Source organism: Enhydra lutris, unplaced genomic scaffold (assembly GCF_002288905.1).
Source record: "Enhydra lutris kenyoni isolate GAN:26980312 unplaced genomic scaffold, ASM228890v2 scaffoldscaffold29, whole genome shotgun sequence".
Lineage (NCBI taxonomy): Eukaryota > Metazoa > Chordata > Mammalia > Carnivora > Mustelidae > Enhydra > Enhydra lutris.
This window is the reverse complement of record NW_019154113.1, coordinates 17385393-17409125: the sequence shown is the minus strand read 5'-3', so window position 1 is coordinate 17409125 and position 23733 is coordinate 17385393. Positions and strand designations below refer to the sequence as shown.

At 45.3% G+C, this 23733-nt stretch overlaps 1 protein-coding gene across 4 annotated transcripts in view; it reads left to right on the top strand.

Moving 5' to 3' along the window:
* LOC111152579 (AP-3 complex subunit sigma-2) overlaps positions 1–23403 on the top strand; it is a 47612-nt gene extending 24209 nt beyond the window's left edge. For 2 of the 4 annotated variants that reach the window (XM_022511068.1, XM_022511071.1), the window contains 2 exons: positions 20645–20752; positions 22431–23395. In XM_022511068.1, coding sequence (XP_022366776.1) covers positions 20645–20752; positions 22431–22559 — 237 coding nt within the window. In that variant the 3' untranslated portion in view covers positions 22560–23395. Of the gene's footprint in view, positions 1–20644; positions 20753–22430 lie in introns of all 4 variants that reach the window. The other 2 variants (XM_022511067.1, XM_022511069.1) reach the window with 2 other exon arrangements.
* Positions 23404–23733: the final 330 nt, after the last annotated feature.

Below are 23733 nucleotides of genomic sequence, written 5' to 3'. Positions count from 1 at the left end.
AGGATTGCCAGCTACCTAGACTCATCAGGTTGTTCATGGTTTAAGCTGCTACAGGCTGGGTAAAGTCTGATTTCACAGTCTCTGGGGTAGTCTTCAATCCAGACTGTGCCATTTGGAACTTATTTTGCCTGGGGCATTTGATTCCCTTTTGATTTCGGAGATAGCCAAATAGCTCAATGTCATGACTAAATTGGGTGTTGATGTTAATTATGATCAAATAAAACCATATGGGATGCCTCTCTGCCTACTTGTAATCTCTCTCTCTCTCTCTCTCTCTGCCCAATAAGTAAATAAATAAATCTTGAAAAAAATAAACCGAAAACATATGGGTAGCATAACATTTTGATCTACGAGTTGCTCATCAGCAAAGCTGGATTTGGCACTCAGCTGGGCTTTGAGAATTTGGTCCTCAGAGTCACAATTCAGTGGCTGCATCATGGGAGTTTATCCAGCCTTTTTATGGACTTGGGTTTGCCATGGGCTGTCTCAAGAGGGTTGGAACATGTTTTTGGGAGGGTCTGAGGCCAAGAAACCTCATAGTATGGAATTTAAAAATCTCTTGTATAGACTGTATAGACTGCTGAAGTGGGAAAATGCTGAGGGCTCAAAATTGGAATGAACTGCTGAGCCCAACATGAAAGGATCATAAATGTCATAAAGGACGGTACTTCCTTAATGTCCCTTCTGGGAACAGAGCTTGTGATAATGGGCTCATTGAGGCCCTCCACACCCCGATGACTTTAAGGCCCTCCACACCTTAGTGACGTTGAAGCAGGTATCCTGATTGCTAGTCTCCAAAAATGGAAGACAGTGAGGAGACACATACTTTGTGTGTTTTTAGTGCGGAAGAAGCTACTGTTTTGGCATAGAAGAATAAGACATTCTGTTTGAGTTCTAGTGCTTGAGAAGGTCCTAGTTGGCACACTGACCATCCCTGGCTACCTGTATCTTTCTGGCTTACGCCTAAGAGGAAGGAGGGGAGTCTAGGCCAACGTTTGGTCCCATTGCATTCTGAGCCCTTCTCTGCTGATGCTTGATGGATAAGAATTTTGTGGCAGATGCTTGGTAAAGTTAAAATATTCCTATCTTTATGAACCTTATATCTGGTAGGGGAAGATAAAATGCATATTAGGTGGTGTTAAGTGCAGGGGAGAAAATAGAGCAGGTCAGAGTTGGGTGTATTGGGTGGCTGGGGAAGGCATCTCTGATAAGGCGGCACATGAGTAAATACTTGAAGGAGGTAGAAATGAGCAAGGTGTGGCTTTCTGGACGGGAACCTTCTAGGTAGATAGACTAGCAGGTACAAAGACGAAAGAGCTGGAGGCCAGTATGGCTGGATAAAAGTGAGAAAGGTGGGAAGTTCAGTTCAACTGTGTTGAACAACACAGTTTTGACTTTGTGGGCCTACTTATATGCAAGTTTTGTTTTTTTAATAAATACAGTCTAGTACTGTAGATGAATTTTATCTTCCTTATAATTTTCTTAAACGTTTTCTTTTCTCCAGCTTACTTTAAGAATACACTAGAGAGTACATATAACATACAGAATATGTGTTACTTGACTCTTTATATTATTGGTAAGGCTTCCAGTTAATTGTGGGCTATTAGGAGTTGAGTTTTGGAGAAGTCAAAAGTTCCACACAGATTTTTTACTATGTCGGGGTTTGGGGAGTAGTCAGTGCCCCTAACTCCCAAGTCATTCACGGGTTCTCTGTAATAGGAGTTGAGGTACAGTGGGAAGGAGGATCAGATTGGTCACTGTAAGTCATTGTTACAGAAGAACTTAGTAAGAATTTCTGCCTCTGCGGAGGGGAACTGTGTAAGTGTAGGGAATGACTTTCGAGAAATGTACCATGTGCGTGTATTGCCTGTTTATGACTTGGTGTCCTAAGGCCCACTGCACTAAATAATAAAGGCAGTTTTCTCTCTCTCCAAGCCTTATTGCCTAGCATGGTAAACAGTTAAGTCGCTCTCTGCTGCTCTAAGGCAAAGTCTGAGCTCTAAGCCAAATAAATTAATAGATGGTCTACAAACTAGCCCCTTCACCCTAGCCTAGGAACTATGATTTACACCCAGAGCACAAGTGCGGAGGGCCAAGGGAGTGTGGGCAGAGCAAGGCTAATGGCCCAGAGTGTGCCTCAGGATACGTTTATGAGTCTGAAGGCAGATGGATCTGCAGGCCTGGTGAAAACAATACACTAGATTTAATTCCCAGTCACCATGAAATCTTTGTGGCCTTACCTGTTAATGACCTCAAGAATCAAGGTTCACATTCTGTAGAGAACAAATTATTGAACCCATTTGTGATGTTAGCCAGGTCTGTACCATGGTACCATAAGATATTTTCAGCAGCTGTAGCAGAGGCCTGCCCTGGCCCAACCCCACTGCTTTAACTGCTGAGACTATTGAAGAAAAGTCATCCTGTCAAAGCCAGGAGCTGAGCATTTCCCTGTGTGGCCCTTTAGATTTTCAGACTCCGCATGCCTGAATTTACCCTGTATGTATCATGTTTAATGATGTTAGTTATGGAAACCTCCAGAAAGGAGTGGAAGGCTCTCTGCTGACTGGGCCCAACCTTTTGGACTTTAAGACTGCTACTCCTTTTCCTACCTATAGAGAGAGAAATGGGTGTGTGCCCCATACCTCATTTCCCGGGCACCCTGCTGATTTTCTCTCTGTGCATTTACCCTTGAGTGTACACGTGCTTTAATCTAGATGGGCGATGGCATCTACATTTCTTTCTTTCTTTCTTTCTTTTTTTTAAAGACTTTTGAATTTTATTTTATTTTAGAGAGAGTGAGAGCGAAAGTGCAGGTATACACAAGTGGGGGCGGGGGCAGAGGGAGAGGGAGAGAATCCCAAGCAGACTCCATACTGTGGGCTGAGCCTGACACAGAGCTCAATCCCACAACCCCAAGAACATGACTCGAGCCAAAACCAACAGTCAGACACCCAACCGCTGAGCCACCCTGGTGCCCCATGACATCTGCATTTCATTCTGACCAAGCTAATGGCTGTGTTTCCCAGAGTGTATGATATCCCTTCATGTGGATGACCTGCTGCTGCACCAGACCACCCATATTCTCCTCCCTCCTCCACCTCCTTTCCTGCCTACCCTTCACCCACTACCCTCTCCACCCAGTATCTTCTCTCAACATCCGCAGTCTGTCGGCAACATCCTCTCCTTTAACGCATGAAGTCTTGGGATGCCTGCTTTACTTCCTAGTTCTAAGTGATCACCAGGTAGTCTCAGTTCTTCGTTCAGTATTTTCTCCAGGTCCACTTTTACCTTTTCTTCTCTTTTTCTTTTTTTTTTTCTCTTTCCGTGACCTAAATCCAGGTAACTAACATAGAGCTCCAGCAACTAAATCCAGTCTTTCCCGCAGCCTTCCTCACTGGTCTGATCCTCCATAGAAAACATTTCTCCCATTGTCCCTTTAATCGATATTCTTCCCTTTTGCTTCCAAGGATTTCTGGATCATGGAGCCTCCTGACCCTTAGGATCTCTGTGCTTGGGGACCCAGGCCACTCAGGCCCATGAGACGTGTCTTCCACACACACAGTGCCAGTTCCCACTTCTTTGCCTGCGCCCACACCAGTCCCTCTTCACTCCCAGCACCCTCACATCCCCCTGTCAAGCTTTCCAGGCTTCAAGACCCAACCCAAGTTTTACATTTGATGAATTTTTCTCTGAACTCCAGTGTTCTGGTTCTCCAAGTTATCTTTCTTGGCCTTGCTCTAATGTTTTTAGTCCTAATTGTTTCCACTATATTGAAAACTGTCGGAATAGTGTCAGTTTGTAATGCTGTGTTGGTTTTCTAAACAGCACAGAGCACTCAAACATAGTTGATTGGTCGATGTAATAAATGTCCTAATTCTGTATGTCTTCATGGGTTGTTTTTTTTTTTTTCAATTTTCAAAATAGTTTTCAGATACAATGTCTGATTAGCACAGCTAGAGGCCTCTTTTTGTAAACAGATTTTAATTAGTTTTTGACTTTGAAGGTTTCTGACCTTTGCATGCTCGCTAGTTTCAGGGTAGGACTCTCTGAGATTTGCTGTTGCCCCCTTGGGAGATAGATAACCTTTCGATGGATACAGAAGAGCCCTTTGTTCCTTGAGGGGCTTCTGCCTGAAGTGGCCTTACAGACTTCCGGCTCTGCTGGATTCTAATTGTGTGACTTAGGCAACCTTCTTGAAGACCTCCTTGTGCCTCACTGTCTTCAGTTGTAAAACAGGAATGATACCATACTTCTTTGATTCTTAGACTCCCATTTTTGGTAATATTTTTTATTTTAACATCTCAAGGCAAGATTTGTCTTACATCACTGACATTTCATAGTCAAATTGGCAACATTTTTCTCATTTAGTGGTACATAAAGTAATGGTGTGTTTTATTGTCGGTGGAGTACGGTAACTTGGCTTTGGTAGAATACAGTTACAGCCAGCACTCTCGGTTCTTTTGAGGATTGGAGTTCGTAATTGCCACGCTCAATACATGGTGATCTTGTCTTTATTTTTACCTTTTCCCCCCACTGTTCTCTCTGGTTCCACTGTTACTCCCTTAAATCCATCCTTTACACACCTGCCTAATGACATTAAAAATATATTTTGACTGTCTCCCTCCCTTGTTTGAATTACTCGGTGGCTCTGTACCCTACACAGCAGTGAGTCTTATAGAAGAGGAGGATATGCCTCACTCCTTGTCCTGCTTCTTATGAACCCTTATGAGTGTGAAATGACACCTGAGTGATTGAGCATGTGTGTCATACAAATGGGTTTTCATGAGTGTAGAAGGAGTTGGGGACCACTGCCAAAGGGATGGTACTGAGTCCCCTTCAGTGTTGTTTACAAAGACCTCTGACATCTGTCCCAGCCTGCCTCTCTAGGCTCAGCTCTCCCCATTTCCTGTTCTGAACTTTGAGCTACAGCAGTATTAAGTTATTGATACAACTTGTCTTTAAGGATGTCATAGCTTCCTAAGTTTCTGACCCAGCTCGTAAGGGGCTGGAGAGGGCGGAGCAGGGTCCATGGCCATCCCCGGAACAATGCTTTAGAAGGAACGGGAACTTTATCTCCTTAGAAACAGGTTTGTGGATCAGAACATGGCATTTGGAATTTTTTCTTGATGGCCAAATAATTGTTTGTCTCTTACCCAACTGTCTGCCATTTGGTCAGATTAAAAAGAGTGCTAGAATCCCAGAGGAGAGGACAGGGACTTACTCTTTGCTGCTTCACTGGGCAGAGGTAAGTCCAGGGGATGGAAGTGGTTCCAAGCATGTTGCAGCTCAGAGCAGTTAAGAAGAACATTCTGATGGTTACTGCTGCTCCACAGTACACTGGACAGCTTAGGAACCCAGTGAGCTGTCTCTGCTTAGGTGAAGGATCTGTTCTTTCAAGAGCTAAAGAATAAATCCTGGATGGCTCAGTGGGTTAAAGCCTCTGCCTTTGGCTCAGGTCATGATCCCAGGGTCCTGGGTTCAAGCCCTGCATTGGGCTCTCTGGCAGGGAGCCTGCCTCCCCAATCTCTGCCTGCCTCTCTGCCTGCTTGTGATTTCTGTCTGTCAAATAAATAAACAAAATCTTTAAAAAAAAAAAAAACAGAATAAATTCCTACTTTAGGAAGGAGGTTGGACCAGATGACTTTGATTGTAATTACTGCATTAACTAGTATTTGTCAGGCACATAAGAGCTCAGTGCTTGAAATACAATGTCTCATTTATTTCCTGCATCATCCTACTTTGTCTTTAGGTTAGGCCTCTCAGATGAGAACTCTAGTTCTCCCCATTTTACAGAAGAAACTGAGCTTAGAGATAGGAAACCTCCTATAAGTAGCAGAGACAGAATTCAGACCCTGGACTTGCTGATTCCAGAGCCTACACTCTCCACATGCTGCCCTTTGTGTCCTCTCCTGCTCTAGCGTCCTCAGTGTGGAAAGAGATGGGATCTGGGTCACGTTTGTTAGCAGTTAACCAGTCAGAGAGAGGATAAAACTCAAGAGGGCAAGGCCGGGGTCATTTTCTTCACCCAGTACTTTGCTTAACATTTGGGACCTGTATTGCAGAATACTGGAGATAGGCAGGGAATGAAGGAGGATGAAACAGCAGACAAGCAAGAAAAAGTCCTGCTGGGACCCTTTAAAAATTGACTTAGAGCCCTGCAACTCACAATAGGCATTCTTTGGGGAAAAGAAAAAAAATTAGGAAAGAAGGAATACTGTGCAATGAGCACGCTTTGCTGCGGCCAGCTGTACATATACAGTGTCAGACAGGAAGCCAGCGAGTGAGGAATCCTTTTATTAAAAAATTCTTAGCAGGGCACGGAGAATAGTTCGTGAGTTGCAGGGTGATGTGCCGTCCCCTCTGCCCAGATGCCTTCTCCATTTACCAGCTCGAGATCCACCCTCTGAACTGCCATAGCGTTTTGTACTTGGGTCATAGTACTGTCACAGCCCGCCTTTTATTACAGCTCATTTCCTACATGCTTTAACTTCCTGAACTTGATTTCAAGCTCTTTGAGGACAAGGTTCACATCTTATCTTCCTTTCCTCCTTCTAGCTCTCCCCATTCTGTGATGTTAAGCATATTTGAAAGCAGATGTTGTTACGGGTCACATCCTTTGGGTGAAAATGAGTGAACGCCTCAACCCTCACACATCATCTTGTGTGTAGGGAGAACACTGGGCTCGCACGTGCATTGTTAGCTTATACGGGTTCGACTTTCACCATCTGGAAAAAAGATGGAGGCGAACAATTCCAGATCCTGAGGGATCCCACCCACAATTCTGCTCAGTTCCTGTGTGTCTGGAGTGAGTGTGAAATGGGCTCTTCTTTGTCTCTGCTCTTTCACGCCTGTCATGTGCCTCTCATAAACATCTTCTGGTGCCTGGACTGATTTTCATGCTTAAAGATACAGTACGGCTTTTTGGGCTGTGGCCCCTGCCCGAGCCGGCCACTTCACCAGTGCTGCTGGCGGAGGAGGACTACAGACGATGTCAGGGGTGTGGGGCTATGCGTGTTTCTGTCTCTGCGGGTGGCTTACAACTGACGTAAGTGGAATCATGAGGTTCCACTAGACTCATTCCTGTTGCGTTGAAAGAATGTGTGATCGTACGAGTGTGAGAAAGAGAGAAAATCACGGGCAAGGGATTGAGCTTTGTGGAGTTACGTGACAAGAAGACATCTGGAGAGAACAGTGCAAATGTCCTGTCTCCATCCGAAGATCAAGGGAGGTCATACATGTAATTCAGGAGACGCCCATAACGAGGAAAAGAGAAAAATAGAACTTTCCGAAGTAGGTTGTTTCTTTGCCTGCTTTCAGAGAGCCCTGTGGCCGCGTTCCGGGGGCACCTCAGAGTCGGGGTGCATTCACTAGCGGAAAATAGCAGTGAGCAGTGAAGAAAAAAACTAAATTGTGTTCGCCGTATTTTGTTTTAGAAGTCACAGGAATGTGAAGCATACTTCTTTTTGTTTCCTTACCATTCTCTACCCAGTTTATCAAGAGTTTTATTATGTAATACTTCTTTACAGCATCATTCTTTTGACAGTGCAGATACCTTAGAGTAACAGAATAATAAATAATCCTGGTGCCTCTCTGCTGTCCCTTGTGTCATTGCTGTCATGTATCTCACTTATACACAGGCAAGTGTATCCACACAAGCGTGCATCGTAAAATGCTTCTGCTGCTGCTGCTTCTTTGGACTTGCTTATCCTTTATCTTTTTATTCTAGCCTGGTGCGTCGATCTCCAAATTCCAGTTTTCTCACCCCTCAGAACAATGTAAGACCTGGAGCTCCTGGTCTTGTGTTAATAATTCTGCATCAGGGGCGCCTGGGTGGCTCAGTGGGTTAAGCCTCTGCCTTCAGCTCAGGTCATGATCCCGGGGTCCTGGGATGGACTCTCTCAGCGGGGAGCCTGCTTCCTCCTCTCTCTCTGCCTGCCTCTCTGCCTACTTGTGATCTCTGTCTGTCAAATAAATAAATAAAATCTAAAAAAAATAATAATAATAATTCTGCATCAGGTTTTCTGAGATATCTTCTGATCTTTTCAATATATAAAATCGAGTTATATATTTTTTTCTATTAATCTTTGAATATCTTTTCTCTCTCCTATTGTTCCATTTCTTTTTCTGGCATACCAGTTATGCACATGTTGTACTGCTCTCTTTTTCTTTTAATTTTTTAACTTTTTGACCCCCTTGACACATTTCTCCCACCCTCCTCATCATCCCCTTTCCCCTGCTTTTGACAAGCACCATCTGTCCTCTATATTTATGAACTTGGGTTTTTTTTTTGTAATTTGGGTTTTTGTTTTTTTGTTTTTTTTTTTTAAAGATTCCATATATTAGAGGGGCACCTGGATAGCTCAGTCGGTTGAGTGTCTCACTCTTGGTTTCGGCTCGGGTCATGATCTCAGAGTTGTGAGATCGAGTCCTGTGTGGGGCTCCTGCTTGGGATTCTTTCCCTCTCCCTATCCTTCCCCCTCTACCTCTTCCTATCCATTCACAGGTGCATGCAAGCTCTCTCTCTCTCAAATAAATAATTTGTTTTAAAAAAAGGATTCTATATGTAACAGAGATTATACAGTATTTGTCTTTCTCTTTCTAACTTATTTCATTTAGTGTAATGCCCTCAAGGTCCATCCATGTTGTCACAAATGGCAAAATTCCCTTTTGGGGGCCGAATAATATTTCACGGTGTGTGTGTGTGTGTATGTGTGTGTGTGTGTATGTATATATATATATATATATATATATATATATATATATATATATTCCACAATTTCTTTATCTATTCATACATTGATAGACACAGATTTTTTTCCTTGTCTTGGCTATTGTAAGTAGTGCTACAGTGAACATGACGGTACATGTAACTTTTCAAGTTAGTGTTTTCATTTTCTTAAGATAAATATCCAGCAGTGGAATTACTGGATCATAGGATAGTTCTCTTTTTAGTTTTTTGAGGAACCTCCATGCTGTTCTCCATAGTGACTACAAAAGTTTACATTCCTACCAACGGTGCATGACAATTCCCTTTTCTCCACATCCTTGCCAATACTTATTTCCTGTCTTTTTGATATTAGCCATTCTGAATGATGTGAGGTGATCTCCTTGTGCTTTTTTTTAAGATTTTATTTGTTTATTTGACAGAGAGAGATCACAAGTAGGCAGAGAGGCAGGCAGAGAGAGAGAGAGGGAAGCAGGCTCCCTGCTGAGCAGAGAGCCCGATGCGGGACTCAATCCCAGGACCCCGAGATCATGACCTGAGCCGAAGGCAGAGGCTTAACCTACTGAGCCACCCAGGCGCCCTCTCCTTGTGCTTTTGATTTGCATTTCTCTGAGGATTAGAAATTTTGAGCATCTTTCCATGTATGTATTGGTGATCTCTGTGTCTTCTTTGGAAAAATGTCTATTCATATCTTCTACATTTTTGAAGGTTTCCATTAAAATAACTTAGTATGGTGATTTAATGTTTGACTCTTTCATGCAGTGTTTTGTCTCTAGCTAGAGAATCAACTTCCCAGTGGAACCAGCTATGCCCAGTACTTCTGTGTGTGGTCCATTTTGTTCATTGCAGTTACATCTACGTAGACACTCAGCAAATGGTTGTTGAGTCTAATTACCATGGTTCATTTGTAGACAGGTGAGATGAAAGGCAAGCCACCGCGATGAGGACGGGCAGTCCTCAGCATGTTTTAAAACACTGATAAAACACTGGACTTTGGAATGAAAGTAGGGAAAAGAGAGAAGACAGCTTAGATATCAGGTTTCTGAAATGCCTTTTTATGTCCTCTTCCCCTTTTCATTTCTCTCTAAAGTTAATAATATGGGAACTAGAGGCTGACTCTGTGCCAAGATGACTCTCAAATGATTTTCTTTTCCCCTTATCAGTACTGAGCCCACTTACAATGTCCTTTCACACTTTGGCCTGCTCAGAGCCACTACCCTCCAGCATGGACAAGGAGGTGTTGCTCATCTCATCCTACCAAGAGTTTCTTCCCTCCTTACTCTCCAGGGGTCTTTCCTAGGAATTAATGAAACCAGTCAAGCCAAGAAGAGGTAAAAAAAAATTATCAACACTTAGCTTTTTTTTTTTTTTTTAAGTAATCTCTATACCCAGCATGGGGTCGAACTCACAACCCCGAGATCAAGAGCCACGTGCTCTTCTACCTGAGCCAGCCAGGCACCCCAGCACTTAGCTTTCAATGTAGTAGATCTTATCAGTGATTCTTCTCCTTAAAACTTAAGTATTAAAATATTGGTATCCTCCTGTTCCAGTACAAGCACTATGACCATTCTCTTGTATTTGGTTAGTGTTTTACTGTCTTCTGTGTGATGACACAGTTGTTTTTAGAACAATATGAAAGTGGGGATGGAGCCCTTACCTTTTGTTGTACTACAGGCTTTTGTCCTCCAATGTAAGAACCTAGGAAGGGATTGATCTCATCTAGAGGCTTCTGTGGTCATGATTAAGCTTGGAGTATGGTGTGCCTTAATGTGCCACTGGTGTCTCAGAACATCTTACCAATCCTCTCTGCCTGAGTTCTGCTAGATAGGTTCCTGCCGTCCCAATATAGAACTGCATTTTACTAAAGAAGCAGTATTATTTGTGGTATTTAGATGTAGATGCAAAGCTGCTTGGTGGTACTACATTCTAGGTAGCATTATGGATTTCAGTCCACTTCTGTGGGCTGCTAGCGTGAGAACCTTACTTATTGTATCTGTAGAAAAATTCATTGTTAAGTTTAGTGCTTAAACTCATGAAACATGGCCAGTTTAAGGTGTGAAGAGTGTGTTTTGACTAGATGAAAAAGTGATGTCCTGTTTGTTATCTTTAGGCTCCAGATCAGTTTGATTTTAATGATGATCTCTGTTGACCTGGGACTGGATTCGGAACTTTTTTTACCTCCGTGAGAGATGTAACCAGGAACAGAACTCTGGCAGATCCCGGAATCCTCTGTCCTTGGATAGGGTTGTTGAAACCAACTAGTCTCCATCCCCCGCAGTTCCAGAGCTATGTCCCTAAGGAACATCGCTATCCTTGAAGTGATACTTTTTGTTCCCGCTTAGACTCTCGATCCTGACATGAAACTAGCAAGTTTATTTTAACCCACTTTTATCTGTAGAGGTGAACTCTGAGTCCTGGGCAGTAGAGCTTGTTTCTCAGTGCCAGGCCAACTCAGAAAGCCCATGTCTTCTCACAGTCAGGACTTTGGACTAAGATGAGCTGCTTTTATCTACTCAGCCAGCATTTATGAAGGCTCTGCTGTTACCAACCACAGTGCTTAGCATCGGAGACCCAGAGATGAATGTGGCATAGAATCTACCCTCAAGGGCGCCTGGGTGGTACATTCGATTGAGCGTCCAACTCCTGGTTTGGCTGAGGGCACAATCTCGGGGTTGTGGGATTGAGCCCCACGTTGGACTCTGTGCTCAGTGGGAATTGGCTTGTCCCTCTCTCTCTGTTCCTCTCCCTGCTTGTGCTCTCTCTCTAAAATAAATAAAATTTTTTTTTTAAGATTTTATTTATTTATTTGAGAGAGAGAGAGAACATGAGAAGAGAGAGGTCAGTGGGAGAAGCAGACTTCCTGTCTAGCAGGGAGCCGATGTGGGACTCGATCCTGGGAGTCCAGGATCGTGACCTGAGCCGAAGGCAGTCACTTAACCAACTGAGCCACCCAAGCGCCCCATAAATAAATAAAAACTTAAAAAAAAAAAAAGAAAGAAAGAAAGAAAGGAAAAAGAATCTACTCTCAAGGAAAATCATGGTTGAGGGAAAGAGGCAGACAAGTAAAAAAAGGACTGAATTAAGTACTTTGGTAGAAATGCCCACAGGCCCCAGTACTATCACTGAGAAGAGGGTGATTATCTTGGCCCAGAGAGCCCTTAGCCTTTCTTGAGTTTACTTGGCCCAAGCTGTGGGTATTCAGCTCCTCCAATCCTAGAAGAAATGTCTCTGATTTTTACAGAATTGCTCAACAGGATCAACATAAAGAATGGTAACAGGTAGTCCAGGTTAGAATTAGAAATCGCTGAGTCTTCGGCAGTATAAGCCCTTGTTCTAGTTTGGAGAAGGGCTTTCTTTACTTCAGGGAGTCCCAGCAGGTTCAGTAGTCACTAAACTCCTCTGACTGGTCCTGGTGTCATTTTCCCATTTCTCTGCATCTTTGCAGTGTCACTGCTGGCCAAGCCTTTGTTGGCCCAGAACCTCTGACTCAAGGTCTTCAGAACAGAAGAGTTACACTTCCTTGGAGCCCCAGAACCGTACCTAAGCACTGTGGAATCATCAGCACGCCCCAGATTTGTTCTTCCTATTTCAACTATTCATGAACTGGGTCACAGAAAAACTTCTGGGAGAGCACTACAAGCCACAAACTTGTAGATCCCCATCCCAAAGGACGCTTATTATTGCCTCTAGAGAACAAGACGGGTGAGGTCTCAGACAGTTAATTTATATTCATACGAAAGAGCAGTGAGGCCAAATTAGATGCCCAGAGGATCCAGTTCTAGAAGTTGTATCTTCAGGGGAGGGAGGACAATGTGACAGCTTCCTAGGAAAGATAAATAAAGGAAGACCACTGTCCACATGTGTTGGGAGGGTAGTACAGAGGCTTGATAGCAGGCTAGATTGCCTTTAAAGGAATAGACATTTTGTTAAAAGATCTTATTTATTTATTTGAGAGGGAGAGGGAGAGGCAGACTCCCCACTGATCAGGGAGCCAGCCACAGGACTCTATGCCAGGACCCTGGGACCTCGACCTGAGCCGAACACAGGATGCTTAACTGACTGTACCGCCCAGGCGCTCCAGAGAAATAGGTACTTTGGTTCTGGTAATTACAACTGACCCTTGAACAATGTAGAGTTGGGAGCACTGGTCCTCAGCACAAATCCGCATCTAACTTCTGACTGTCCCCGAGCCTTATCAATAATATAAATGGTGGATTAAAACATATTTTGTATGTTATATGTATTCTATACCATATTCTTACCATAAAATAAACCAGAGAAGAGAAAGTGTTACTAAGAAAATCATAGGGAAAGGAAAATACATGAACAGTACTGGAGTGTATTTATGGGAAAAAAAATCCATATATAAGTGGACCCACAGAGTCCAAATCTGTGTTGTTCTGTGGTCAACAGTATTTTACTTTTTGATTGGTTTGAGGGATTTTTTTTTTAATTTTTATTTTCTTAAAGATTTTATTTATTTATTTGACAGAGATCACAAGTAGGTAGAGAGAGAGAGAGGAAGGGAAGCAGGCTCCCTGCCAAGCAGAGAGCCTGACGAAGCGCTCGATCCCAGGACTCTGGGATCATGACCTAAGCTGAAAGCAGAGGCTTTAACCCACTGAGCCACCCAGGAGCCCTGTTTGAGGGATTTTTAAAAGAAAAATTCAAATAGGACTGAATTATAAACACCAGCTTTTCCTCATTAAAGTGTGGTCATGGGGCGCCTGGGTGGCTCAGTGGGTTAAAGCCTCTGCCTTCGGCTCAGGTCATGATCCCGGGGTCCTGGGATCGAGCCCCACATCGGGCTCTCTGCTCAGCGGAGAGCCTGCTTCCTCCTCTCTCTCCCTCTCTCTGCCTGCCTGCCTGCCTACTTGTGATCTCTGTCAAATAAATAAATAAAATCTTTAAAAATAAATAAATAAATAAAGTGTGGTCATAAATTTGTTTCTTTGATCTTGTAAAATACGAGTTTCCAGCATTTTACCTGTTAAGATTTCGCCTTCATCACCCAAAGTATTTTTTCTGTTGCCTTCCTCTTACATCAAGTTGGCCTGTTGGTTTATTGGGGTTATCTTAATCTCACGTTCGTTGAAACTCTTAAATTGTTACTATTCCTAGGTCAGATTACCATTAGATTTGCTGAGAACTAAGCACTAAGAAATCAGTAGTGCTTTTGTTTAAATTCTCTTAACAGGTACTTTTGAATGAGTTTTGTTGTTGTCATTGTTTTAGATGGTTGTCAAAATAGCAGAGAACAATGAATTATTATTACTTGATAATTACTGTTTATTCAGTGCCATTGATGTTAGGCTGGGTTTAGGGCTCTTGAGGGCCTTAAGCTTTTTGCTTTCTTCTGATCTTGTGGTTTTTATTGCCCTCTACATGACTCAGATTTTAGATTTCCTTTTCCCGTGCCTCTTTGTTGGTTTGGTACTTTTAACTCAGTGTTCTCTGAGGTACTCACCTGTGTTTCTGCCGTTGTCCTCAAGGTCAGGCCATCCATCACCTCCTGGTCGTTTAACAGGACCATTCTTTGTGATCTGACTATATCTAGTTTCTTAGGTACAGGAGTTTGGTATTGATTCTTTTTTTAAATTCAAGTGTAATTAACAATATAGTGTTCGATTAGTTTCAGGTGTACGATAAAATGGTTCAGCAGTTCTGTACATTACTCAGTGCGCCCCATGGTAAGTGTGCTCTGGATCCTCTCTGTGTTCCACCCCTACCCCACCACCTCCCCTCTGGCGACCGCTCTGTTCCCTGGTTTTAGGAGTGTGTTTTTTTGTCTCTTTTTTCCTTGTGTTTTTGTTTAGTTTCTTAAGTTTCACATGTGATTGAAGTCATATGGTGTTTGTCTTTCTCTGACTTTCACTTAGAACAATACCCTCTAGGTCTATCATCTGTGTTGTTGCAAATGGCAAGATCTCATTTGTTTTTACTGCTGAGTCATATTCCTGTGTGTGTGTGTGTAGTATTGATTCTCGGCTGCCTTCTGTACACACCCATGCTTAGCAGCCTCCAACCTTCTCATGTCCCCTCAGTCTGCACTTGAAGAAATGTCGTTCCTCTTTCACAGTGCACTTCACGTTCAGTGGAAGGGGTCTTCCCTGACTTGTCAGATGAACCTGGGCAGCTGGAAAGCTGACCCTTTTAGTTCCTCATCCTTTGCTCGTTTATAGCACATGAGTCACTGTGCTGACCAAACGTCAGCTGTGGCATTCGTAGACCTGGTGATTCCAGTCATACTGGTATTGTAATTACGTAACTTAATGATATACAGATAAACCATAATGAACAAAAGAATTGTTCTATGAAAACTAAGGTTCACGAACACTTTGGAAAGCCTAATTAGGTAAAAGAGGAAAGGAAGCTGAATCGGGTTTGGGCAAGATAGCTGTAGAACACTAGAGGTGGAGGCTCCTCACATCCGGAAGGAGGATGTACTTACTGCTTCTCGGGGTCTGAGTCTCCCTGTGCTTAGAGAAACTGATGCATATGGGTGACTTCAGTGCAGGAAAAGTGGCGCGCAGCTCTGGTCAGCAGGAAAGATCTTGCTGGCCCCAAGTCTTCTGATTTTCGCTAGCCTTTCGACGTCATAGGGCACATAGCATGGGCCTCTCTTATTGCTCTGCCCCCTCAAACTGGCCCTGCCTGTAAGCATACTCTGGTGCCCAGTCTGTCTCCCCTCACTTCTTGGCTGGCAGAGGTGTTTCCTTTTGTAGATTTCTCCGGAAAGACTCTCGGGAACAGTGTTTCCCATGCTGTCACTCCGGCTCAGCAGCCCCCTAGGAGCAGTTCTTGGGTTGTACTTCCTCTCTTTGGGAATTATGTAGGTAACTGCATCTTTTTCTGCTACCCCTGAATTTTACTATGGGAATTTTCAAGAATTTGTCCCTCATTTATGTGATTTGATCTTTTTGCCTGGGTCTGGCTTGGCGCTGACTGTTCTGGGCCAGCTTTTCCTGGGATGCAGTGTCCCTTTCGTACGTGGATACTTTTGTTTCAGAAACATCTTGAAGGAGATCTTCCTGGAATGTTTATGAGCAACTGTGCCTGTTTGTTCGCCACAGTTACAGTTCTCCTTTCTGTGCACGCTGCGGGCTTTGGCTGTCTTTTGGAACTCCGTTTGCTCTCTCTTCTCTTGAACCCCTTTTCTGTTTGATTTTATGTGCTTTTTTTCCATGTCCCTCTGTTTTATTCCTTACCGTGCTTTCCGCAGTATCTTGTCTCCCTTTTGTTCCTTTTTGTTTTACCCTCGTTTCGGTTTGTTTTTCCCTTCCGCTTCTTCCCTGAGCCATGCCAGTCACGCCTCTCTTCTCCCTGTCGTCTTCTTGCCTCTCCCATGAACGCTTATTCTCCTGCTCTGAGTTCTTGCCTCATGGTTTTCTTTTTTCAGTTTTGCAAAAAAGATTTTATTGCCGTTCATCGGCTCTGTGGCAGTGTTTTCCGGTGTTTAGTCTTAGTCTGCCTTTGGTTTTCCAGTTTCTTCCCTAATTTTTTTTTTGTTGTATCTTTGTATCCTGTGAAGATGTCATTTTTATAACTCCTCTTTAAATAGGTGAGGTTTTCGGGGACTGGCTGTTTGCAGGATGCTTGTGTAGAAGAGGTGCCCAGTCTGCGTTCCTCACTGGCTGCCGCTGTACATGATTGAGGGTCCTGGGTGAATTCATCTACCCCCTCTCTCTCTCCCGCCAGCAAAGATGGGCATCTGTGAGGCGAACATAGCTGCTTTGTGTGGTTTCCCAGGTAGTTCCAGCTCCAGGTCCATGAAGTTCCTGCCTCTCAAAACAAGGAATCTTTTCGGTCCCAGAGAGCACGTCCTTTACCTACAGGAAGTCTATTTCGGCAGGTCTTTCTCCCCAGCTCCCATGTCCCCTCTCTGTAGTATCCTTTCTTCTTTTCTTTCTCTAAAGGAAAGGAACCTCGTTTGAACTCCCCGCTTTTGACAGCTTTTGTGGCTGTTTTAGAGTCTGGGAGTTTGGTTGTCTTCCAGCTTTGTTGAAAACAAGAGTTTGCATTTTTGTTTCTCCTTTTCGCACTTAGAACACATCTCGAATAGCATTTTAAAATTATGATTTCATGATGCAGTGTTCAAATCAGAAATCTTAACTGACATTTTCTATTAACCAGAGGCTGGTCCCCATGGTAGTCTGTATTAGGCCTTCTTCTACACCTTCTCCTTCCAGCATCCACTGCCACACTGCCGTCCACCTTCTAAGCACCTAAAGCCCAGGAATATGCTACTCAGACTTACGAAAAGCCTTTTCATTCAGTCAGCGTGCCTCCTCCTCACTGGGCAGTGTTCTAGGCCCTGGGCTAGAGCATGGAAGAATTCATACAAGATCTCTGACAAACCAAAGGCAAGTCTTAAAATGCTTCCATATGGACTAGGGGTGTGGCGTGGTCAGGGTAGAAGACACAGTTTGGGAGTTTGAGGCGTCCTGGTGGAAAGGATGTAGAACGTGAGCTCCAGAGGCAGGCCGACCTAGACTCGATGCTCTGTGCTGCTACCGATACATGTGACATCGAAATAGTTGATCGACTTTTCCATATTTCACTTCCCTTGTATATGAAGTGAAGGTCATATTACCTACTTCACACGGCTATTCTAAAATTAAAATGAGTTACGTATGAAGTGCTCGTCATACGGTAGATACTCAACAAGTTTTACTTCCCCCACGAAGGAATAAATTATTCCCCCACGAAGGAATAAAATACTAGGAGGACTGGTCAATTTTATGTAATGTAAAGCTTGCCATCTTCATTTTGAGTAGTGTTAAGCATATTCATGTGGTTGTGCTACCCTTCTGGATCCAGAATTCTTCATCTTGCACAACTGAAACTCTGTTCCCATCAAACAAGTCCCCGTCCCCTCCTCCCCTCAGCCCCGGCAACCACTGTTCTACTTTCTGCCTCTGGTTTTGGCTACTGGGTAGCTCACATAAGGAAGTCATGCCATATCTGTCCTTCTCTTTCTGGCTTATTTCATTTAGCATAATGTCTTCAGGGTTCGTCCATGCAGTAGCAGGTGTCCGAGTTTTCTTCCTTTTTAAGACCAAATAATATTCCTTTGTATGCATACGTCAGACTTATCCTTTCATGCACCGATGGGCACTTGGGTTGCTCCTGCCTTTTGGTTATTCTGTGGATAATGCTGCTGTGAAGAGAGGTGTGCAAGTATCTTTTGGAATCCTTGGTTTCAATTCTCCTGAGTATATGCCCAGTGGTGAAATTGTTTGGTTATATGGCTGTTCTTCTTTAAAAAAATTTTTGAGGAACCACCACATTATGTTCAGAGGCTGATTTCTTGATGGGGAAGTATAAAAACAGTGTAGTTCCCTAACAAATAATTTTAAGATCAGTCTTGTTTAACATTTTGTTAGTTACCTAAATATGAGCTTTTTGCTGTTAAATCTCCATTTGCATTAAGTAATGAAATAATTCCTGTTGTATAAAATTTAAGAGTGCTGCATGAGTGTGTCTGTGTAGACAGAAAAGTGATTTGTAGGGGGCGCTTGGGTGGCTCAGTGGGTTAAAGCCTCTGCCTTCGGCTTAGGTCATGATCCCAGGGTCCTGGGATTGAGCCCCGAGTCGGGCTCTCTGCTCAGCAGGGAGCCTGCTTCCCCCCCCTCCCACCCCCGTTCTCTCTCTGCCTGCTTGTGATCTCTGTCAAATAAATAAATAAATAATCTTTTTTTTTTTTTAATATTGTTAAAAAAAAAAAGAAAGAAAGAAAGAGGGGCACCTGGGTGGCTCAGTGGGTTAAAGCCTCTGCCTTCAGCTTGGGTCATGATCCCAGGGTCCTGGGATGGAGCCCCACATCGGGCTCTCTGCTCAGCGGGGTGCCTGCTTCCTCCTCTCTCTCTGCCTGCCTCTCTGCCTAAAATCTTAAAAAAAAAAAAAAAAAAGAAGAAGAAGAAAGAAAAGTGATTTGTAAAGCCCCATGTAAGCATACATACTTTGTGTTTAAACATATGCTTTTTTTTAAAGATTTTATTTACTTATTTGACAGAGAGAGAGAGAGAGAGAAAGCGTGTGCACACATAAGCAGGGGGAGGGGCAGGAGGGAGAGGGAGAAGCAGGCTCCCTCCTGAGCAAGGATCCCAATGTGGAATTTAATCCCAGAACCCCAGGAGATGCCCAACTGACTGAGCTACCCAGGTGTCTCTAAACATAAGCTTTTTAAGGTTTTATTTATTTATGTATTTAGAGAGAGAGCATGCAGTGGGGAGGGGCAGAGGGAAAGAGAGAATCTCAAGCAGACCCCTTGCTGAGCATGCTTTCATTACACTTCCTCCCTGAGGCCAGAAGATGGACCCTGGTTACGTCTTAATGCGCTCCCTCCACTTAACTCTGGGCAAAAGACAGAGAACTGATGTGCCCGAGAACTGATGTGCCCAAAAATGCACAAACGCACAGACACATCTTTTGTCTTGACTCTTTGTTGCCTACAGAGTAAATTGACGCTCAGATCCTCCACGGTTCAGTCTAGATGCTAGACCCGTGTGTCTTAGCTGGGGGTGATTTCGCCAGAACATACGTGACCATGTCTGGAAGCATTTTGGATTGTCACAGCTGGAGAGGTGCTCCTGGAACCTAGTGAGCAGAGCCCAGGGTTGCTGCCAAACATGCTACAATGCACAGGACAGCCCCGCCCCCACCAGAAGAAAATTATCCGTCCCCAAATGGCAGTAGTGCCCAGACTTTAGGCCCAAACTGCCTTGTCAGCATTGTCTCTAGCCTCTTGGTAAATCTGCCATTCCAGCCAGACCCTGATGTTCCTTGTACCCTACACCAGCCGAATTGCTTTCTCCAGTGCCTTTCACCTCACATCCTTCTCCGATGGCAGAGCCCGGCTCAGTCCTCCCACCATCTCAGTAAACATGTCTGGTCTCTCTAACCACTGCCCTCTTCCTTCTCAGACTGCTCATTTAGTGCTTACTTAACAATATGAGGTGGTACCTGTGGTCTTTCCAGCATGACTGAAAGCACCATGAAGGCCATGTTGACAGGGTTTGACTTGAATGAGGAAGTCCCACTCCTGCTTACAGAACCCCGTGGATACCTCTGACCTGACCCTCTGGGGGTTTCCGTGGTAGCCCTCCCGCTACCGTGGAGCACAGTGGTTGAGTCAGCACTGTGGCTCTGCTGGCACACCGAGATTCACCTTTGCTAGGGAGTACTGGCTAGATGGACCCAAGCCCAGGTGTGAGCCTGGTTTCTTACCTGAGCTCTAAGAAAGGGATGAGGACAAGTACAAAGGAATTTTGCATCCGGTGGAGCCCAGGCGGAAGGTCTGTCTTAGGAACCCTGGGAGACATCCCACTGGGCAGGGCTTGTTCTGCCACAGCTGCACTGACGGAATGCATCAGTGAGGATGATGCCGATACTAGTAATGAAGGCCATCCCAGTTCATTCAGAAGCTGCTGTGGGCAGATGCCAGGCCAGGTGTTTGATACAGGTTATCGCATTCAGTCCTCACCACAACTCTGGAAGGAAGCTGGAGAACTGAAAGGATAATTTGCCCAGGATCATCAGCTAACAGAGAGCAGAGCTGAAATTTAGACAAGGTCTGTCTGACTTCAGAGCCTGTGCTCTTAGCCACCACCTCCCTGCCTTGAGTGTGGCCAGGCAGTTCAGCTGTCACTGCTCGTGGAAGAGATCCGTGTTAGGGAATGCCAGGGTTTGGGGCCATCTGCTTGGGCTCACTTGGGAGGTCGATAACCCAGGGGCTCAGGTGTCTGTTGGGAATCAGGAGCTGGTGTCGGGTCCGACTGCTGGGCTGGTGCCAGAGAGGCCATGAGGTCTCATATGCCCAAGCCACTCATACCTTCACTTCCTGCATGTGGCCCATTTGGGCCACACCCCAGCTACCACAGGGTGCTCTAACCTTTCTTATTTTTACTTCCCCTTTAGGTGCACTACATCCTTCAGGAGGTGGTGATGGGTGGGATGGTGTTGGAAACCAACATGAATGAAATCGTCGCTCAGATCGAAGCTCAAAACAGGCTGGAGAAATCCGAGGTGAGTCACGTCCGTCCTTTTGCCCTGGCCGGTTTGAAGAGCCTGGGGCAGAAGGGGAATGGACGCATGTGTTGGTTTGTGTTGCTGGGGAACCTTAGACATGTTTACAGTCCTCTTTCTTCCTTGAGTCCATCAGAACCAATTGATTTGAAGGCCAGTGCTGAAAATAAAACGTAAGAATTAAGGCTAAAAGTGTGAACGGAAAAGTCAGTTGGCTCAGGAAGATGAACAGCTCCGGGCCTGGGGGATTATGGCCCATGTTTGTGGTTTGTCATTCCTCCCTTCAAAGCTTTGTGTACCCTGGAGGGAGCCAGAATGCCCTTCTCTGGTCCCAATGTGGTTTCCTAGTGCTATGGCGGTCCAATCTCCCAGCGGCCATTTCTCATGGTGGCTTTCAGAACCTCACAGATGCCAGTTGCCTTATTTCCAGTTAGCCTTCTCCTCAGCTGTAGCAGAGTTTGGCTGGATTTGCAAATAACATACCCCAGCCCATCCCCACCTGGTGCTCACAGTAGGCGTGCCTGGCTGGCTCAGTCGGTGGAGTGTGCGACTCCTAATCTTGGGGTTGTGAGTTCAGGCCCCACATTGGGCATAGAGATTACCTTAAAAAAAAAAAAAGCTCACAGTTATTTCCATCCTACCCCTCTGAGGTCTCTCCATCGCCTCCATCAGCCTTTCCAGAGAGCAGAGGCTATGGTCATAAACCTTCACGTGTGGCAGAAACAGCAGAATAAGTTACCACTTTAGTGAGTTGAGTGTCTTCAAGAGCTTCTTGCTTCTTGTAACAGAACTTGATCTTGCAAAACCAGAAATTCCTCTGTCCATGAGGCTTGGTCGTCCTGCTGAAGAACCTTTTCCAGACCACAGTTAGAGTAGCACGATAGTTCTTCTAGGGAGGCAGGCCGGGAAGCTTCCAGGAATAGTAAGTGAGTCAGAGGCAAGGGGTTTGGAAAGCAGAAGAATGGAACATGCTGGACGAGAGTGGAACTGGAGTCAGTGTCCTGAAAGCAGTCAGTAAGGAGGAAACGGTTCTGAGAATCTTGTTGGCTTCTCCCCTTCTCTGTGCACTGTGGGAGAGCCAGAGGGGAGCGCCCACCACGGACGCCTTCCCCTGTGTTTGTTACCAGCCTTTCCATGGCTGTGGGTACCTCAGACCTCTGTCCTTCTATCTCGCTGCCACATGATATTTCCAAAGCCAACTCTTACTCATCTCACGGTGTTAGTCAGCAAGCATTTGGCCCTAAGCTCTGAATTTCCTTTTCCTTGTAAGAATTTCCCTGTGATTGCACTAGTCTCTAAGACACAGTCTGTTCAGGAAAGGTGTTGTGTTGGAGCCTGAAAAGTGCCCCCCATACTATGACTCAGTTGAACCGTCTCAAGTTATTGCAGCAAGCATTTATTGAGCACCTTTGGCGTGCGGGCGCTCTTCGATGCTGGGGCTACAGCGCTGCATATTACACAGCCCCTTCAGGAGTGCAGAGTGTGGGTCCCTACCCCACGGCCCCGTCACCCTCGGGATCATCGTGCTGGCTACCTTTGGGGAATAAAGAGAAAAAATCAAAACGTGTATTGTGTGTACTCAGTGTGGACACTTTCCAGATCTCTGTCACTTTTGTTTCTTAGTGTTGGGCAGATGACACTGAGCGTGTGTCTCATGTCCCTTCCCATTTCTCCTCAGGGTGGCCTTTCAGCAGCTCCTGCCCGGGCCGTGTCTGCTGTGAAAAACATCAATCTACCGGAGATTCCTCGGAACATCAACATTGGTGATCTCAACATCAAAGTCCCCAACCTGTCCCAGTTTGTCTGAGGGTCCATGGCTACTGAACTGCAGTGCTTGAAGCAAGCCAAGCCAATCCTGCCACAGAGCCCACTCTGAGCCTTAGAAGGGTCAGGCCCTGGGGTCCTGCCCCCTGCTGCTGTTGGGGTGCTGGTGGAGTTAGGGGTGGGGGGTGTCCCAGGTTCATGGCTAGCATTGGCTTGGTTTTCACATGTGCCACCTGCCGGCCTGTGATACATGTGGCCACTGCAGATGTGGGAGGACCCTGGCTTCCTCTGTGGGGATCTGCGTGCCCAACCACTCATACCTTTACTTCCCGCATGTAGCCAGTTCAAGGGACCAGGCGCTGTCTGGGGGCCCATCTGCTTCCTAGAACCCACCACTAGGACATTCTCTGCCTAGAGTCTTCATCCTTAGCACCGTCAGGCTTCAGAGGTCCTGTGGCATTCACTCTTGCTGACGAGGTGCCGAAGCTAGAACAGGGCCAAACCCTCAGTTAGGGTATGTGGTCAGTGGCAAACAAGGGCCGAGTTTGATGAGAACCAGAGTTGCCCCCGGCTCTGTTAGGGTTTTCATGCCCAGAGACCTTTTTATAGGCAAGTTTCCTGGTTCCCACCGCCTTCAGAATATGTTTCCCTCACTGCCACAGTCCCAGCTCTGTTTGCACAGGACGCAACCCAGATCATGAACCTGGTGCATGCTAGTAGGGAGAGCACCCCCTTCCCCATGGCTGTTGCTCCAGCACAGCCACAAGGCCCTTCACCAAAGTGGGGAGGCACCACGTCTGTGGAAGGCAAAGCTGACAATGTGTGGAATATCTCAGATTTCTGACTCTTTCCAGGTTTAAATACATTCTTCTCATGAGGAACAGACAGATCAGTTGCTGTGTTGTAAGTGATGAGTTTCTCCATACAGGAAAGCCACTGCCTTCTGCGCCTGCTTGTGGAGCAGGAGAGCCTGAGCTGGGATTACTCTCGTTCTAGAACTGGCACGGGGAAGGTTGGGGCCATGGGAAGTGTGCTAGCTGAGCCTGGTGGGAGCGCAGCATCTTCTCCCTCGTGTGGGAGGAGCCCCTCCCTCATCTCTGCCTCTGGGCCCGCGCTGTGCCCCCCCAGGTGACATCCTCCCATGGAAAGGCGTCATTTTCACATGTCATGAGTCTTTATTTCTGTGGTTAACTTAGAGCTCAGACTGCACCTTAGAG